The sequence below is a fragment of the Pangasianodon hypophthalmus genome, chromosome 21, assembly GCF_027358585.1.
Source record: "Pangasianodon hypophthalmus isolate fPanHyp1 chromosome 21, fPanHyp1.pri, whole genome shotgun sequence".
In the NCBI taxonomy this organism is placed as follows: Eukaryota; Metazoa; Chordata; class Actinopteri; order Siluriformes; family Pangasiidae; genus Pangasianodon; species Pangasianodon hypophthalmus.
The window spans coordinates 20,306,561-20,322,504 of record NC_069730.1 but is presented as its reverse complement, the minus strand read 5'-3'; the positions used below and the strand labels follow the sequence as shown (position 1 = coordinate 20,322,504).

At 39.3% G+C, this 15,944-nt stretch overlaps 2 protein-coding genes across 6 annotated transcripts in view; one reads left to right on the top strand and one right to left on the bottom strand.

Moving 5' to 3' along the window:
* The window catches only part of zfyve9a (zinc finger, FYVE domain containing 9a), a 30,745-nt gene extending 19,788 nt beyond the window's left edge, over positions 1-10,957 (top strand). For all 3 annotated transcript variants that reach the window (XM_026946172.3, XM_026946171.3, XM_034314746.2), the window contains 11 exons: positions 440-562; positions 1,058-1,213; positions 1,498-1,722; positions 2,257-2,339; positions 2,448-2,552; positions 2,825-2,975; positions 3,168-3,248; positions 4,226-4,388; positions 4,820-4,925; positions 5,181-5,351; positions 6,792-10,957. In XM_026946172.3, coding sequence (XP_026801973.3) covers positions 440-562; positions 1,058-1,213; positions 1,498-1,722; positions 2,257-2,339; positions 2,448-2,552; positions 2,825-2,975; positions 3,168-3,248; positions 4,226-4,388; positions 4,820-4,925; positions 5,181-5,351; positions 6,792-6,953 — 1,526 coding nt within the window. In that variant the 3' untranslated portion in view covers positions 6,954-10,957. The remainder of the gene's footprint in view (positions 1-439; positions 563-1,057; positions 1,214-1,497; positions 1,723-2,256; positions 2,340-2,447; positions 2,553-2,824; positions 2,976-3,167; positions 3,249-4,225; positions 4,389-4,819; positions 4,926-5,180; positions 5,352-6,791) is intronic.
* Positions 10,958-14,062: 3,105 nt separating this feature from the next.
* cc2d1b (coiled-coil and C2 domain containing 1B) overlaps positions 14,063-15,944 on the bottom strand; it is a 23,111-nt gene continuing 21,229 nt past the window's right edge. For all 3 annotated transcript variants that reach the window (XM_053227543.1, XM_034314581.2, XM_034314584.2), the window contains one exon: positions 14,063-15,944. This exon is cut by the window's right edge. The gene's annotated coding sequence lies outside the window, so the exon portion shown is untranslated.

Here is a 15,944-nt window from a genome sequence, read left to right as displayed (position 1 = left end):
ACTGTATATTTAAAGCTCAATTCATGGTTACATCATCAGAATGCAGTAGCATGTCTGAATGTGTCTGTACACACGTGTGTGTGTGTGTGCGCGCGTGTGTGCGCGCGTGTGTGCGCGCGTGTGTGCGCGTGTGTGCGCGCGTGTGTGCGTGTGTGTGCGCGCGCGCGCGCGTGTGTGTGTGTGTGAGAGATTATTAATGCCCTTTACTCACAGTAAGGTTGTGATGCTCTATATATATTTATACACACACCATATTTACTGCATGGTCATTACTCCGACTGCAGTGTGATGTCATACTGATGTATGATGAATATAAATCCTCCCAACCCACCCCCACCCCCTCTCTTCATCATGCAGTCTGTGTGTGTGTGTGTGTGTGTGTGTGTGTGTGTGTGTGTGTGTGTGTTAATGCAGCATGGTTTCTCGATGTTCTCCGTAGATTACGCGGTGGAGGAGAAGCCGTCGGAGGTCCTGCTCCTTCAGCAGCTGGAGGAAGGAGGACCAGAGCCGCTGGTGTTTGTGCTCAACGCGAATCTGCTCGCCATGGTTAAGCTCGTCAACTGTAAGCACAAACGTTCCGCTTTCACGCGGTTCGGACTTATTTTATACCATCGCTTACAGGAATATGAGACAGGACGTAAAATCAACACGTGTATCAGGATTAGGGACAGAATATTTAAAACTTTATTATTTTGTGTCTTGTGCATTCAACGTTTTAAAAATAAAATTAAATAAATAAGTAAATCAATTTCTTAAGACATTATTATTTCTGCAAAAGAAAGTTCCACACTCTATCTATTTATATCCTTATTTATTTACTTTTTTATTTAATTTTATTTTTAAAAAATTCTGTCCCCAATGCTCGAGAATCAAAATAATAACGTTTTAAATATTCTTTCTCTAATCCTGAGGCACACCTGGTGAACAGGTGAACAACTTCTTCTCCAAAAAATAATATTTACACAAATAAATTAGTGGAAAAGAAGTAAACCCGTGTGTATATCTTTCGAAACTATCTTTCGGTGTGTGTGTTTTTTCTCTCCTGGTCACTGCACAGATGTGAACAGGAAGTGCTGGTACGTGATGTCGAAGGGCATGCACGCCGTGGGCCAGGCCGAGGTGGTGGTGTTGCTTCAGTGCCTCCCTGACGAGAAGAGCATCCCGAAAGACATCTTCAGCCATTTTGTGCAGCTTTATCAGGAAGCCCTCGCAGGTAAGCCCTAAACAGACGGAGCGACGCAGTGAGACCGAAGATCGTTAAGAAGTGGAAAGGAAAAAAAAAAAAAAAAACAGCAGGAGGGCGGAATTAAACGGAATTACATTTCCCTAACACAGTCTCCCTGCTGTTACGGCGTCTCAGCGGGGCGCCAATAATTATACACCGAACATTTGGAAGGAGAGATGGAAATTAGTTTCATGACAAGAACGTAGTTTGAGAGGGAGCTGTTTTTTTTTACCTCACCCACTTTTTTTTTTCTTCCCTCCTCCGCCATACAGGAAACGTGTTGAGCCACCTGAGCCACTCGTTCTTCACACAGAGTTTCCTGGGCAGTAAAGAACACGGCGGGTTCCTCTACATCTCCCCGACCTTCCAGTCTCTCCAGGACCTCCTGCTGCCCAACCCGCCCTTCCTGTTCGGGATCTTAGTGCAGAAGTGGGAGACGCCGTGGGCCAAAGTGTTCCCCATCCGCCTCATGCTGCGCCTCGGAGCCGAGTACCGCTGTGAGCGTAGAGCGCATCTTAAATAAAACCCCACAACCCTGTCTATAATTATTTAATGTTTACACAATCACCTCCTCTTGCACACTACGTCTATATGTTTAGATGTTTCGGTCATATTTGCTACCACGTTCTTACTAAAGTCATATTTTTCCATTTAAACACACACTTTCTCTGTACTGGTGTGTGGGGGCGGGGCTAAACATGAGCTCAGTGTATGATGTCACAAAATTTGTTTAGTCTGTATATCAGTATATTTAATTAACAGTATAAAATTTGGCACCTTTATGCATAATTTCTGCATAAAGATGCTTTTATTTTGAATACATTACCAGATTTATTTATTTGTTTATTTATTTATTTGTTTGTTCATTTATGTTTACAAATTAACATGTGAGAGAAAGAAGCTTTAGGCTTTTATTTGAACCACTTTATACTGAACAACTGATGTCTTGAGGATTTAAGGACACTTTCATGTGTGTGTGTGTGAAAATGGCATGTGTGTGTGTGAAAATGGTGTGTGTGTGTGTGTTGCAGTTTATCCCTGTCCGCTGTTCAGCGTGCGCTTCAGAAAGCCTCTTTTTGGAGAAACTGGTCACACCATCATCAACCTGCTGGCGGTGAGGACGTTAAGATATAAATCCGTCCATCTCAGGAAGACTTTGTTTAGGTTTTGTGTAATAAATGCCTCAGGTGTGTTATGTGTGTGTACCTGTGTGTGTGTACAGGACTTCAGGAACTATCAGTACACATTACCGGTGGTCAGAGGTCTGGTGGTGGACATGGAAGTGAGAAAAACCTGCATTAAAATCCCCAGCAACCGCTATAACGAGGTGACCGGAAACCTGCAGACCTCTCGACGGCACTGAGCAACTTATTTACTTACTTATTTATTTACTTACTTACTTACTTATTTATTTGCTTATTTATTTACTTACTTACTTATTTGCCTTCTAGCAAAATCTCCTATCTTCTACGCTTCATATCCGGGTTTAAACCGTGAAACTATAATTTGCAATATTGAGGTGTCACATGTCTAGAAAGCACTTTTTTTTTATTCTTGTGTGTGTGTGTGTGTGTGTGTGTTAATTTTTTTTTAATTCAGCTCATGAAGGCCATGAACAAGTCGAACGAGCACGTCTTGGCGATGGGGGCGTGTTTTAACGAGCGAGCCGACTCGCACCTCGTGTGTGTGCAGAACGATGACGGAAACTACCAGACGCAGGCCATCAGCATCCATCACCAACCTCGCAAAGGTGGAGCGCACACACACACACACACACACACACACACACACACACACACACACAGGAACATCATCACCGTAAAGCAGAATTTATTCGCCTCACTTCCTGGGGTGTTCAGAGACATCAGGGTTGTTTTTTTTTATTTTTATTATTATTTTTTTTTTTTAGCTCATTCCTACCTTCTTGTTTGTGTTGCTATAGTAACAGGAGCGAGTTTCTTCGTCTTCAGTGGAGCTCTGAAAGCCTCGTCTGGGTTTTTGGCCAAAACCAGTATTGTTGAAGGTATGATGTCAGCAGTGAATGTGGGTCAGCATGTCGCTATGGAGTCTACACTAAGCCTCTTAACTCCTGCAGCACATACACACACACACACACACACACACACACACACACACACTCTCTCTCTCTCTCACACACACACACACACACACACACACAATAAAACATACAGCCTGATTTGTTGTTTCTGTTTTATTTTTCCAAAAATGCAGCAGTGAAAAACAATCAAGTCATTCCTATTTTCTCCTAGTGCAAAATTTTACTTTTATTTTTTTTAAGCTAATAACCTTTAAATCCACAAAATAGGCGTGAGAAATGGAGGAAAAGCAAAACGTATTGCTTTATACACGAGCGGTTTCCGACCAGAATTTAATCTTTGGTGTGAAAATTGTCTGAATTGTGACCAAATATACGGCTTCTGTAGCTAGTGTCTTGTATAGCTAGCTAGCCTGGTGTGAAACCATAGCAACCAGAAGTAAATTAAAAGTAGGACACGCCCACTAGTGACCAGTGAAGTGCGATTTGAGTGACGCAAGGAGAAAATCGCTGTGTAGGGGGTCGTCGTTGTTTTATTTTTTATTTTTATTTTCTGTCTAAAGCCAATGTTTCTTACAACCAACAAAATGTAAGTCGTTCATTTATAGCGATTTGTCACAGGAAGTTAGCGTGAAGAACAGACGCTTAAATCATTAATCTATTCGAAGCTTCATATATATATATTGCAGATTTTTCTAATTGAACTTGGACTTTGTTTGAGACAGAAGTAAGATTTTGTAAACGATTCCGCCATTTTGTTTCGCACATTTAATTCATTCAGAATCACGGGATTGCGTCTTTCTCTTCATTTGGTCCAAAATAACTTCAGACCATTTTGAGACGTCCTCTAGGGGGACGATGGTGAGGATGGTGATGGTGATGATGATGATGATGATGTCGACCAGTCGTTGATGTGTGTCAGTAACGGAGCGTTCCTCTGCCAGACGGCGTGATGGTGCAGATCACAGCCGAGACGATGGAGGCCCTTCGCCAGGCCCTGAGAGAGATGAAGGATTTCACCATCGTGTGTGGGAAAGCCGATCAGGAGGAGACGCAGGAGAACGTCCACATCCAGTGGACAGAGGACGACTTAAACTTCAACAAGGGGTGAGGAACTCCATCAGAAGGCGTTGATTAATTTCCTCTCACAGCAGCTCTGACAGTAGTGCAGCTGCACATCACAGGTTTATATTAATATCAATGCGCTCGTTCTTATACGTTACCGTTTCTATAGTAACAGCTCAGTCACAAACAGTTTTCTGTAAGATGTTTATGTAACATTGATGGAATGAGTCTCCAGTGTCAGCACTTTGTAACAGTCAGAGGTAAAAGCTGTAACTTTTAAGTTTTCACTCGGCAACATGACAAGCAGTGTTTTTTTTTGTTTTGTTGTTTTAATTACGTAAGTGAGAGCCTGTTTCGCATTATAGTCAGTGTAACTATAAACGGATAAAAAGGATCATGTGGTCTTTAATAAGTAAGAACTGTATGATGTAACAGCTAATTAATATACAGCTTATATTTTTGTTTGTTTCCAGGGTGATCAGTCCGATCGACGGAAAATCGATGGAGTCTATAACGAGTGTGAAGATTTTCCACGGATCCGAGTACAAAGCCAACGGGAAGGTTATCCGCTGGACCGAGGTGCGTTCACTTCTGTCCTGTTTTTTTCTTTTTATTCATTTTAACCCACATTTTATTTTAACAAATTATATGGAAACATCCCCACATGCAGTTAATCAGCCGAGATGATTTTGGCGTCTGAAATTTTATTTATTTATATTTTTAGTTTCGCACTGAAGCTTTGAGACTTTATTTGAGGTAACGTGGACGTTGTGGACGTTGTGGACATTGTGTTTTCGGTGTTTTGTTGTTAATCTCATGTCACTGTCTGTGCAGGTGTTTTTCCTCCAGAGCGAGGACCAGCCTAACGGCGACCCGGCGGATCACAGCCGGCTGACGGAGAACGTAGCGAGAGCCTTCTGCATGGCTCTGTGTCCTCATCTGAAACTGCTGAAAGAGGACGGCATGGCCAAGCTGGGGCTCCGCGTCACACTGGACTCGGATCAGGTCAGAAACCACGGAAACACGTTCTCCGTAATAACCGAGCGGATTATAAACCGGATATATTAGCGCCAACACACACACACACGCGCGCACGCACACACACACACACACACACACACATTGTGTACTCTGTAAGTATATATACAAGCCTGGCTTGTGATACTGCCCCCTACTGACAGCCCACTTTTCCTACCTCAAGTGATGCGGCTCATTCAGCCAAAACTTTTATTTTTGAAACCGTGTTTAGATTTGTAAACGTTTATAGATTTATATTTGACTAAAAATACAGCATTTTATATTAAACATTCAAATGTGAGTTTTTGTCTAAGCCTATACTTAATTTGCATAAAATTGAGAAAATCTAAATTCAAACATCACTTATATCTGAAATGGTGGCTCCATGTCGCTCACGTACGTAGGAAATGAACGATCGCCTCTCGCCTTGTTGCTTGACAGTGTGATCAGATCAGTTCAGACAACAACGTACACACACACACACACACACACACACACACACACACACTGCACTAGAGTGAAATTGTAAACAGAACTAGACCTTCACAAATGATGATGATGATCTCTCATTTTGGGAAGGAGAACATTTAGAATCACACAGAAACTGTAAATGTTTCGTAACTGGAACTTCAGCGATTATCAAACTACAGGATTTAGGATTCAATTGAAATACATTGAAAACAGGAGCCTCGGATCTCGGCTTTGGAGCGTGATGGGAACGTCAAACTCAGATTCCTGTCTTAGTCTTTTCCTCCTTAATCTGTGGTGTGAATTTGGGGAAAATAGGAGAAAGTCGGATTTTTCATCCAAAAAAACAGTAAGGGTTTAGTCTTTGTGTTTTTTTTGGATGAAAATTTTGACCTTCTCAGATTTTCCCCAAATTCACTCCACAGATTAAGGAGCTCAAGACTAACACAGGAATCCGAGTTTGACGTTCCGAGGAGATCCGACGCTCCCAATTTCAATATATTCCAGTCATTAAAATACACAGGTTTTGGTTGAATTTAAAAATTGAGATTTTTGATTGGATATAGTTTGAGGTAAACGTGTCGTGCAAGAAATACTGATCAGTTTGTTTAAAAAAAAAAGTTATAAGGATTAAATTCAAATGTTTTTTTTTTTTTTTCCGTTCAATTATTTCAATTTAATTTTCTTTTTCTCTAAAAAAGTCAAAAATAGCAAAAAGTAAAATTCTGAGACATTTCTCCAAGCAGCTTATTTTATTATTTTTTAATTTAAAATTTTTTAAAATATGTATTTCTTTTTATTTTTTCATTTAGTAATAACAATTTTAGATTTTCATGTATAATTTTTGTCTTTTATTTCAAATATAATAAATCAGTTTTTCCTTCATCTTGAATAGAGAAAAAAAAGGTGTATAAAGGTGTTGATCAGGTGTTTCTCCTCCCTCACTCTCGTCTCTCTCAGGTGGGTTACCTGGCGGGCAGTAACGGTCAGCCCTTGCTCCCTCAGTACCTGAGCGATTTGGACAGCGCCCTGATCCCGGTGATCCACAGCGGGGTGTGTCAGCTGAGCGAGGGTCCCGTGGTCATGGAGCTCATCTTCTACATCCTGGAGATCATCTCTTAAACGAGGTTCTCCTTCTGAAAATCGCAATCAACCTCATCTCTCCTCCTTCTTCTCCTCCTCCTCTCTCTCTCTCTCTCTCTCTCTCTCTCTATCTCTCTTTCATTTGCACTTCAAAGAACCTGAATGCTGCAGAATCACGGACAGGAAGCAGCAGCAGCAGCAGCAGCGTTCCAGCAGATCACCTATGCACCATTTTTACACACAAACCATCTCCAAACATCTCCACCGGAGCCACGGGCTCCAACAAACTCAGAGTTTTGGTGCTTTTTTTTGTTTCTCCTCCACTGTGGAAATCTAGAAATGCTGCTGGGAGCAAAAAAAAAAAAAAAAATGGAGAGAGAGAGAAGGAAGAGAAACCGCTGGAGGTCTTTGATCTTGATGGATGGAAGATGGAGGTGTCAGAGCGTTCTTGGTTCTCAGAGGAACGCTGCTAAGAGGCTTGTACAGAAAGTCTGAAGAAGTTACATTTCTTTTTGATAACCAATGAAGCTGAGAGGATTTGGGATTTAAAATGTCAGGAGCATCCAAAATATTATTTCATACTGAAAGTATTTAACACTAAAAAAAAATGTTTGTATATAAATCCAGGACAGAATTATACAAGATTTCCAGCTAGCTAGCTGAAAATGCTACCTGCTAGCAACTTAAAGGGGCGGTTTGTAATTTTTAGATGTTTCTAAATGTCTAAAAAAAAAAAACAAAAATTGATTTATGATATTACCGTGCAGTGAATCTTGCTATAGATTCTTCGTTTCAAGCTTTTGTTTACATTTTTCTGGCATGGATATTAGCTCCGCCCCCCAAGTTGGATCACATCTTGCCCCTCCCCCCCACATCCTTTCGTTAAGGGCGGGGTGGTTGATGCGTACGATAGGGAACGTACCATTTGAATGATGATATTGTAATTGCGGTTCACTCTGACAGACAGCAGGGGGCGCTAACAATGACAAACTGCGCCTTTAAATTCATGCTAGCACACCACCACGCAACGAGCGTCATGTTGCTAATTTGCTGCTTTTTTTAAATCAAATATTAAACATTAAATATTTAACTTTTTAATTTTTTTCGGAACTGTTGTAGCTTATAACATTTCCTGAGGGCGGAGCTTAAGTTAATGTTGACAACTCAATTGTAAACAAGATCATATGATGTCATCGCTAGTCTTTTTTTTTTTTTTTTTTTTTTTTTTTTTTTATCAGCTCAACATGGCTTCTTGGCTAGCATTTATAAAAAAAAAAAAAAAGTACTGGTTTTGGTTACACGATATACCAACATTAGCATTACAAGCTAGCTAACATGTAGCTATTATATTCTAACATTGAACAGTAGCTGGTGATGTCATATGAGCAAGCTGACGATTGGCCGATCAAATTGAGCTTAAGCTCCGCCCCTGCTGATGCAGGCGTGCCTGTCACTTGGGGAAAATCTTTGGCTAGTTTCTGAAAGTCTTGCTTAATTCGAACAAAACGTCTCAAATCCGCCTCCTTTCATTGGTTTTTGCACTTAACCAATCAGAAACCTTTCTGCTCGGGGGAGGGGAAAAGTCACACAAGCCAGAGATGGTGTGAAAACAGGACGTCCTGCTCGGAGTGATTTATTTACTATTAGCTTTAATCACCAGATGCTTTATTTAAACAGTATGGACCTTGTTTTTGTTTGTTTTGTCTTTTCTTTTTTTTTTTTTTTGTCTGTAAGTAAAATTCGTCCAAAGCCGAAGCGATGTAGCTTTCCGAGCTGAAGCGTCGGATCGGGAACGAACGTTGCGTGAGGACGACGTGTTCACGGAGTGACACATGGGTGGATGACGGTTACAGAGATGTTAATTAGCATTAAACGGAACCAAGTGCTTTTTGCGAATTTAACCCCAAACGGTTTTTAACGCATCCTTGTCCGCTTCCCCTAACGATTCCGAATCCCTGATTTCACGAAACAGATTTGGAAACAGATTTCCGAAGCAAATTTTAACATTTGCTCTAAATGCAGTTGTATCAGCTCGCTAATCTACTACGAGAATCAGAAATTCTTTCTTAAGAATTGACTAACTTGCTAACCAGCTAGTTTGTATCCAGATCATGTATACCAGCTTGCTAGCTTGCTAAGTAGCTTGCTAATTGACAGTTTCCGTTAATCTAGATAGCAGTTTACTCACTAAGTGTCTCGCTAACTAGCTGGAATACCAGGTCATATTATGGCTTGCTAACTAGCTGGTTTGAGAAGTAAGTAGCTAGTGCAGAAATTTGCTAGCTTGCTAACCATTAGCAGAAATAGTAGAATTAAATATTCAAGCAGTTTCCATGAATCTGTATACAGAATTAAATCAAGCACTTACCATAGATCTACACCAGCTAATCAGCTTGCTAAATAGTTGCTTTGCTAACTAGCCAACATACTCATTAGCTAATTTTCTAGCCAGCTACCAGAATAAAAGTCCACCAGGTGTCATGGATAAACTGATGATTTAAAAAAACCTGATTCAGAAAATCAAAATCTGTTGTTCCAGGTTACGCAGTCGGCCATTTTTTTGCACTGCATTCTGGGTAAGTCTTGTCCATTAGGGATGAAGTGATGGAATGAGGGGAAGTCGACAAGGGTGCAGGAACGAATGAATGAACGAATGAATGCTGGTGAAAGGAAGAATGAAAACGAGGTGAAAAGGTGATAATGTGATAAAATCGCAGATTCTGTCGTCTGTCCATCGCCTCGTCTGAGCATCATGTGATCTGAAGCGAACTGTAAATCCCCCTTAATCAGAAGACACAATAACGGAAAAAAGACTTTTAATTTGTAAAGAACTGCACTGGGAATAAAGCCATCGTACGGAAGCCGAGGACGGAGACGAGACACTGACGTGGCATCGCGCTCAAGAGTCATGTGACCATCAAAAAAACTTCGCCGGGGTGCCGTGACTTTTACTTAAAGCACTCCGTAACGATTTTATTACATCGCTTTGCTTCGATTGGCTGCGACATGTTCGGCGACCGACTGCAACGTGTTAACGAGTCGAAACGATAAATCAGTCGTAAATTATCCCGACATCATGTCCACGTCTTTTCGGAGAAACACTACGTTAGGAATTTTACAGTATTTACATTTCAGTTGGACTGAAACATGATGGAAGGAAGTGGGGGAAAAAAACGGATTCAGAAAGTTCCGTGGGTCTGACCGGGTCACGAAGAGCCTTAAAGGTTACGGCTGAATGATAGACAGCCAATCAGAATCGAGTATTCAAATCACATCCATGTTGCATTCTTGTTAAACCTACGCTACACTTTTTTGTTTCAGAGCTTCCGGAAAATTCAGAGCTGATGTCCGTCAGTGTGAAAAGCTACGACGTGAACGCGGTGTTACTTCCTGACATTTCAGATGCTGTTCACTTTATCGTACATTTTTTTTTGGTTTGTTTGTTTTTTTTTTTTGCTTTGTAAATCGTCGTACAAATCCGTGAAAAAAAAAAAATCGGACGAGGAATTTTTGGAACGACGTCCCGGAGCGAGTTTGAAACGATTGGCTCTGTTACAGCAACACGTGATGACGAGTTGATTTTAACGCAGCACTTAACGTAAAAACTGTTACGACGTCTGATGCAGCTCAAAGCAACACTGTTACCGTTAACATCTGTTTGAAGTTTTGTGTTTTTTTGTGTGTTTTTTTTTATTTCCTGTGTGAGAAGCCGTCTATGCGGAGTGTTTTGTTTCTTTTGTTTTAAACTGCATGCGTGATGAAAGGGGAGTTTTGGTCATAGAAAGTGTGAAATATTGTTAAGCAAGTGATACACGTTACACACTTTGTATAAAATATTTGGATACGAGTGAAGAGAAGAGGTTCTGAGACGAAATGAAATGAAAAATTAAACACTGATGTGGGTCAAAATGTTTCAAAGGTAAAACACAAGAAGCCAAAAAGAAGCGTTAACCTGCTACGTTTGTTTTTTTTTTTTTTGTCAATAAAACGGAGACTTTATGAAAAAGCTGTATTATATGTAAAATAAAAACCTTCTGAACTGATGTGTGTGAGTGAAATCCATGATGCTACACTTTCTTAACAGAAATAATTCTAACGTTAATGTTTTGCGAGTGTAAATAAGGCTCCGACAAACACCTTTAAAATGCACTCCAATTTCAGTTACATTAAATATTAATATTCGAACGCATTAGAATATTAATTAGGTATAAAATTAGCATGAATTATTTATTATACTGCCAAAATACTAAATAGACGAAATCCAAACACAACACTTCTCATGTGATGGGGATTTATTCTGTTGTCATATTTATTATTTAATCTACTAGCTGTACCACTTTTCCTACCTCAACTGACGCGGCTCGTTCAGCCAAAACACTTATTTTAGAACCGTGTTTAGATTTGTAAACGTCTGTAGATTTATAAGCGGAAAACAATCATACATTTTATATTAAACATTCAAATGTGAGTTTTTGTCTACGCCTATACCTAATTTGCATAGAACTGAGAAAATCTAAATTCAAACATCACTTATGTCTGAAATGGTGGCTCCATGTCGCTCACGTACGTAGGAAATGAACGATCGCCTCTCGCCTTGTTGCTTCATAGTGTGATCAGATCAGTTCAGAAACAATGTACACACACACACACACACAGCACTAGAGTGAAATTGTAAACAGAACTAGACTTTCACAAATGATGATGATGATCTCTCATTTTGGGAAGGAGAACATTTAGAATCACACAGAAACTGTAAATATTTCGTAACTGGAACTTCAGCGATTATCAAACTACAGGATTTAGGATTCAGTGGAATGTACTGAAAACAGGAGCCTCGGATCTCGGCTTTGGAGTGTGATGGGAACGTCAAACTTGGATTCCTGTGTTATTCTTGACCTCCTTAATCTGTGGTGTGAATTTGGGGAAAATAGGAGAAAGTCAAATTTTTCACCCAAAAAAACACAAAGACTAACCCCTTACTGTTTTTTTGGGTGAAAAATCCGACATTCTCAGATTTTCCCCAAATTCACACCACAGATTAAGGAGGTCAAGACTAAGACAGGAATCTGAGTTTGAGCTTCCCAACAAACTCCAAAAGCCGAGATCCGAGGCTCCCGCTTCCAATATATTCCAGTCATTAAAATACACAGGTTTACTGGACGCGTGAATTTAAACATTGCAGTGGTGGATATGAGTCGAGGTAGACGTGTAGTGCAAGAAATAATGATCAGTTTGTTAACAAAAAAAGTGTGAAATGAAAAATTAAACACTGATGTGGGTCAAAAAGTTTCAGATGTAAAACACAAGAAGCCAAAAAGAAGCATTAACCTGCTACATGTTTGTTTTTCTGTCAATAAAACGGAGACTTTATGAAAAAGCTGTATTATATGTAAAATAAAAACCTTCTGAACTGATGTGTGTGTGAGTGAAATCCATGATGCTACACTTTGTTAACAGAAATAATTCTAACGTTAATGTTTTGCGAGTATAAATAAGGCTCCGACAAACACCTTTAAAATGCACTCCAATTTCAGTTACATTAAATATTAATATTCGAACGCATTAGAATATTAATTAGGTATAAAATTAGCATGTATTTTTATAGTTCTGTCAAAATAATCATTTAGCCAGAATGTTTGGGAAACGAGTTTCTATAGACTTACATGCAGCTAAAAATAAAACACGGAATATTAAACATTCAAATGTGGATTTTCGTCTAACTCTCCGTTCACACTAGCTGATGATAAGTTATTTGTTTCGCTTGTCATGTAGTTGTTGCTTGTGAGTGTAACTTGTCTATTTTATTTTATTTTTTTAGCTTATATGAGAAACAATAGTAGCTATATGTAGCCGCTAATGCTAACTAGTTAAAGACAAATGAAATAATGCACTAATCAGTGTGAAAATCGGTTGTTTGATTTACATGTTACGTGCTCGGCTTCATTTTTAGATTAAATTAGCAAAGTTTTTCTTCCATTTTTGTGTCAAACAGAAAACAGGAACTACCACAGAACCACAGAAAACACACTGCAATAAATGTGCGGATTATAAACTGTAAATATTAACTCCACTCGAGTTATATCACACACACACACACACATGTACGCACTGCATTTGAGTGAAATTGTAAACAGTGTTAATCTTTCACAAATGATGATCTCTCATTTTGGGAAGGAGAACATTTAGAATCACACAGAAACTGTAAATATTTCGTAACTGGAACTTCAGCGATTATCAAACTACAGGATTTAGGATTCAATTGAAATACATTGAAAACAGGAGCCTCGGATCTCGGCTTTGGAGCGTGATGGGAACGTTAAACTCAGATTCCTGTGTTAGTTTTGAGCTCCTTAATCTGTTGTGTGAATTTGGGGAAAATAAGAGAAAGTCAAATTTTTCACCCAAAAAAACACAAAGACTGTTTGTGTTTTTACTGTTTTTTTGGGTGAAAATCCAACATTCTCCGATTTTCCCCAAATTCACACCGGAGGTTATGGAGGTCAGCAATAACGCAGTAATCCAAGTTTTAGCTTCCCATCACACTCCAAAGCCGAGATCCAAGGTTTGTCGGAATGACTGGAATATATTGAAGTTGGGAGTCACAGATCTTTGCTTTGGAGCGTGATGGGAACGTCAAACTCAGATTCCTGTGTTAGTCTCGACCTCCTTAATCTACTGTGTGAATTTGGGGAAAATCGGAGAAAGTCGGATTTTTCATCCAAAAAAACAGTAAGGGGTTAGTCTTTGTGTTTTTTTGGGTGAAAAATTTTACTTTCTCTTATTTTCCCCAAATTCACACAGTAGATTAAGGAGGTCAAGACTAACATAGTAATCCAAGTTTGACGTTCCTATCACGCTCCAAAGCCGAGATCCGAGGCTTCCAACTTCAATATGTTCCAGTCGTTCCAACAAAACTCACATCCCGGCTTTGGAGGAGTTCCTCAAACCGAGTGACGTCTCAGTCTTCCTGTGGAAGTAAGAATTAAATTCCAAACTCTCACAATCCCAGAGTTAAAGTGCTGCAGCACACACACACACACATCGTACTGTGAACTTTACCACACAGGTCCACCTTAAATGTGAGAAGATCCAGGTTTTAAAAGGGTGATTTGGCTAAAATGAACATTTAGGAGAGAAACACAGACGTGTGTCTTTTAAAGCTTTAATGCTAAAAGAAGTTTAATTCACAAACTTTCTACAACAGACTGAAAAATCCAGCTTTCAGCTTCAGTCTTGAAGCTTTCAGAGAAACAGGACATCATCTTCATCTGCTCAGGTCAATGTTTTCTACACACACACACACACACACACACACACAGTTATTTAATTCCAGCTCAATATGTGTGTGTGTGTGTGTGTGTGTAGAAGATCCAAGTACGTGCCAGTATTCAGTTCCCATATCAGTGTTTTTAAAGTAGAATTATGGGATTGTTTTCCCCGAGATGGAAATGTGATGTCCAAAGTAAGGGATCATTCAGACGGACTTAAATATTGCTCCCTACTTAGGCAGCCTACTTCTGATTGGAACAAGGGGTGACAATACAGAGGATTATTGCGATACACTGAATAACTGATTAATGGCACATTCGCTTCTAAGCAAAAAAAAAAAAAAAAGACACTCGAGATATTAATACAACTTTGAAATGGAAGAACAATAAAGTAGTGAAATGAACTCTTGGTGTAATCAGCATTTAAAGAAACAAAAATAATCCAAAATGTCCATCTTTATTCCAAAAAAATAAAAAGTCAACGTGTTTGTAGTTTTTGCACTGAAGTTACGAGGTTAATGACAAACACACACACGAAAAAAAAAAATTATAAACCACACCCACATGTTCACTGTGTAGCTGAAGCTGAAATTTTATACGACTTTTTTCCCTGCAGCTTTGACTGCTTTGACTCCGCCCCCATTTAGGCTCCGCCTCCTAAAATTTAAAGACAGAGTAGTTACAGAGATGAATGAAATTGCTTACAATACATAGATGATGTGGGTGTGTATTTATAGAAAAAAAAATCTGAGTGGCACACCTTTAATTGTTAGCTACATTTTGCGTCAACATTTTTTGATGCCCAAACAGAGCGTTTTTATTTTTTCTTTATTTTTTTTTTTTTCGTTTTTAGGTTTTTGTTTTTTCGGCGAAACTCAGTGGAACTACAGACTAAAGCATAAATTAATAAATCTATTATTATTAAATTTAGCACAATATGAATTTCCAGCATGTCAGTTCAGTCTCGTTGACGTCTCTCACGATCATTACCTAGCGTTTTATCATGTTATATAATGTTACCATGGTAACGTGCACTGCTGCTCGTAGAACGTTTTTTTATCGTAACAATTTACTTTCTCCCAATAGCCAAAATTTTAGCTTCCACCCTGTGATTTGGAAGTGCTCAAGATAATATTGTGTTAAATATTGCAATATATCGTATAACTGATTATCAGCACACCCTTATCAGTGACGAGTGAAAGCTATTTTTAAGTAAGGTATGTTTCCATGGCAACCACTTAGCTTGGCAAGACTCGGACAATATTATATACTGTCTAAAGTGAAAATACGGACACTAATAATTATAATAATTATAATAAAAGTAGGAGTGTGTCCGGTTTGCGCAGCAGAACGTTACATGTAAACTTGGCTAACAGCCTGAAGAGCGACAGAACCACAACCCCGAAACGACGTCAAAGTGCAAGATGAGCAGCCGAAAAGTGTGTGCGAGTCTCGTCCTGACGTTTATAACGCGCCCTCGTCCACTTCCACCAAGTTTAAAAATCGTAGGCTCCGTACATTAGAAAAAAAAAATGAGTGTGATTTCCAAATATTCAGCTTTTGTAGATAATGAAGAAAAGCACTTTTAAGATAAAATCCTTAGAGACAGAAGAGCAGAAGAACTGCAGAAGTTCTCCAAAAAACAACAACAAAGAACTTCCTCATTTCCTTACAGAACCATCCGTTCACACTAGCAAACAATTTTTGCGTAGGTTTGTGACACAGAGCTTCAACTGCTAATGTTTTCGCCGTTTTATGCAAA